At 30.6% G+C, this 2,908-nt stretch overlaps 1 protein-coding gene across 1 annotated transcript in view; it reads right to left on the bottom strand.

Moving 5' to 3' along the window:
* The window catches only part of LOC106471128 (ubiquitin-like modifier-activating enzyme 1), a 79,645-nt gene that overhangs the window by 43,390 nt on the left and 33,347 nt on the right, over window positions 1-2,908 (bottom strand). The window contains exon 3 of the mRNA XM_013931716.2: window positions 329-405. Coding sequence (XP_013787170.1) covers window positions 329-405 — 77 coding nt within the window. The remainder of the gene's footprint in view (window positions 1-328; window positions 406-2,908) is intronic.

The following is a 2,908-nucleotide window of genomic DNA, read 5'->3' as shown; positions in this document are numbered from 1 at the left end:
ACGATAGCCTACTTAGGTCTTGGTTCCAACTTGTCCAAGGTATGAAAACTCCAGGACAGGAATCTGAGTATAATAATGTTAGGTTTTTGATGTGAATGCACATGGCACCTAAAATACTTTGATGAATATGCTTGAATAGAACTTTAAAAAAAAAAAACAGAGAGTGAGTTAATTTTTCATCTTCGTATGTAAACAAAGCCTGGCTGGAATTTATTGATGAGTATAAATATCAAATTTTTCTTTCTAGATGTGCAATATTTTTCAGTTGTTTCATTATTTACTGAATATTACTTGAAACCAATTATTTTAATAAACTAAGAAAACTTACAGCTGCCTGGAATAGAGAGATTCATCAATATCATTTCCGTCATGCTGCGCTGAAGAACCATTGTGGGCCATGTCACCCTGAAAGTCATAAAATTAATTCTTCATTACCATGATAACAAACAGACATAAATAATCTGTGGAAAAAAACAAAATAATGATTAATAATTAAGTATGACCATGCAGTAAAAATATGCTTATGCTTATAAAAAACACTAATGCAAAAATGAAAAAAAAAGCAAGATCTAAATAACAGCTTAACTTATGAAATTATTCACTTCAAATTTGTTACGAATATCAATGTTTTTCTACAAAAACACGTACATATATAAATGTAGATGCATTTATTATCCATTTCCTGAAGATAACAACCAATATTAACCCTCCCAATACTGGTAGATCAAAGTGTGCATGTCCTGACCTTTTTAGTGTTACAATCAAAAGTTAATTAAACTATTTTATTATCAATTTATGTCAATAAACTTAGCATAACAATGTAGTTTAGATAATATACAAATTTAAACAAGTTCTCTTAATTTCAAAAGTACATATTTAGATGAATTCTTAATCTTCACTTATCTCTATCATGCGACATTTCTTCACTCTGCACTGCCCATTTTAGATACTTTCCACCCTTATTTTAACTTCCGAGTTTTAAAACAAATTACCAACTTATAGTACAGGTATTTCTCAGACATATTTTAATCATATAGCCTCCAATAATCTTGCTTTACTGAGGTATAAACCAGAAAGTCAAACCAATATGGTACACCCGCCTGTAAAATACCGACATTTACAATATTTTCAGCCAACATAAATATATTTTAATTTACTAAATCCTTTGTAAGACAAGCTCATTCTATTATCTTTTGAATTAGTTTCATTTTTCTCTATCAGAATCACCTTGACCAGCTAAAGGAATTATTTGAAACCTTACAGCTTAATTGTAAAGACAGTTAAATTTTAATAGTTAAAGGGCATTGTATTGTTTGGAAGTGTTCTTTTGTATTCTAAACTGAATATCTGAAATAAAAACCAAGTGAAGTACTAACAACCACCCTACCAAAAATTAGGGTTAACTTTTATGGAAACTTTGCTTACAAAAAAGTACAAGACCTATATGTAAATACTAAAAATTGTTTTTTTATGTATGTTTTTATTTATTGTTTTAAAATCATATTCCAAATATGCATAAGTTAGTGTTTACACTACGAACTGCATGGGTACACAAAATCTCTATAATTTACAGCAGAGGTTCATTTTTTTTTATGTCTAACAAAAAGTACTAGTGAGAATATATTAGATTTTCAGACAACTTCCCATTTCCTGAATTTATGTTTAATTTTTAATTCTTTACCATGCATTTTAAGTGAGTAATGTAACCACTAACTAACCATTAAATATAAAATAGCTGGTAAAGCAATTAAGTCAAAACAGTAACTAAATAGAATTGGAAGCAATCAACTATTTATAATGTCATTTAATATGTTTCTTTAATATCCTATGTCTCACTATGGCTTCTTCAGGAATATACACAATAGTAAACAACCAACAGGAAACATTAAATAGACTAGGCTTAATGAAGATAAGAGTTCAGACATAACATTTGTAAGCAAAGTTTCCATAAAAGAAAACAACAAAGAAAGTAGATATTTGGTTGCTACCTACTTCATGAAAAATCACATCACCCCAATGCCTATAAGTAGCAAGGAAAGCTCTACAGCCTTGTTTTTAAACTAGACACACAAACACACCTTTCCTTGGAAAAATCAAGTATAGAGGACAACACTCCACTTTCCAGTTCTTATACACACACATGACAACTTGTAAAACCCTGTAAACAACTCTGTTTATATAGTTATTTAACCCCTTTCACTGTTTCACACAACTTGTGAAGTTTTATTTTTTCCCACAACCATTTGAAATCACAACTGAGACTTGGTTGTATCAGTGACCCACAGTAATCCCCAATACCAACAAATAGCAGGAAAAAATCTTCAGACCACAGTTACCCAATATCTGTTTAATCATGGCACTGGGGCATGTGGCACAATGATGCAGAGCAGAAAGTATATGCTTTCCCCAAGTGTCTCCAGCATGGTGATTGCCATTTACAGAAGTCAGATAACATCTTGGCTTTGAAACAGCAAGATAAGGATGATGTAACATTTTGAAAAATGTACACAAATGAAAGATGCAAAAGGCATCCTAGAACATATGTCAAAATCAAGAAACTTGATGGTGTTCAATACATGCATTTTGTTGACACATCTGACATGCAGGTTAAGGTCAGTAGAATGTGTATGCAAATCAGTCACAAGGTACACAAAACTATTTTCATCTTGGTTGATGTTACTCTCCTAACTACATACAACATATACCATATTTTTTGGAATACAAGACGCACCCTTATTTTGAAGACAAAGTTTTGGGGTAAAAAAAGCTACAGTCGCATTTGAAAGATTTTTATTGAACAAAAATTCAATTTGATACTTTAAAAATTAGTATGTATTGTTCTAAACACAAAAGTGCTCAAAACATCGAAATTAGAAAATTCAGTAAATCAAAAAGGTTTACTGTTATT

The sequence above is a fragment of the Limulus polyphemus genome, unplaced genomic scaffold (assembly GCF_000517525.1).
Source record: "Limulus polyphemus unplaced genomic scaffold, Limulus_polyphemus-2.1.2 Scaffold4424, whole genome shotgun sequence".
Classification (NCBI taxonomy): domain Eukaryota; kingdom Metazoa; phylum Arthropoda; class Merostomata; order Xiphosura; family Limulidae; genus Limulus; species Limulus polyphemus.
This window is presented reverse-complemented; position numbering and strand designations above follow the sequence as displayed.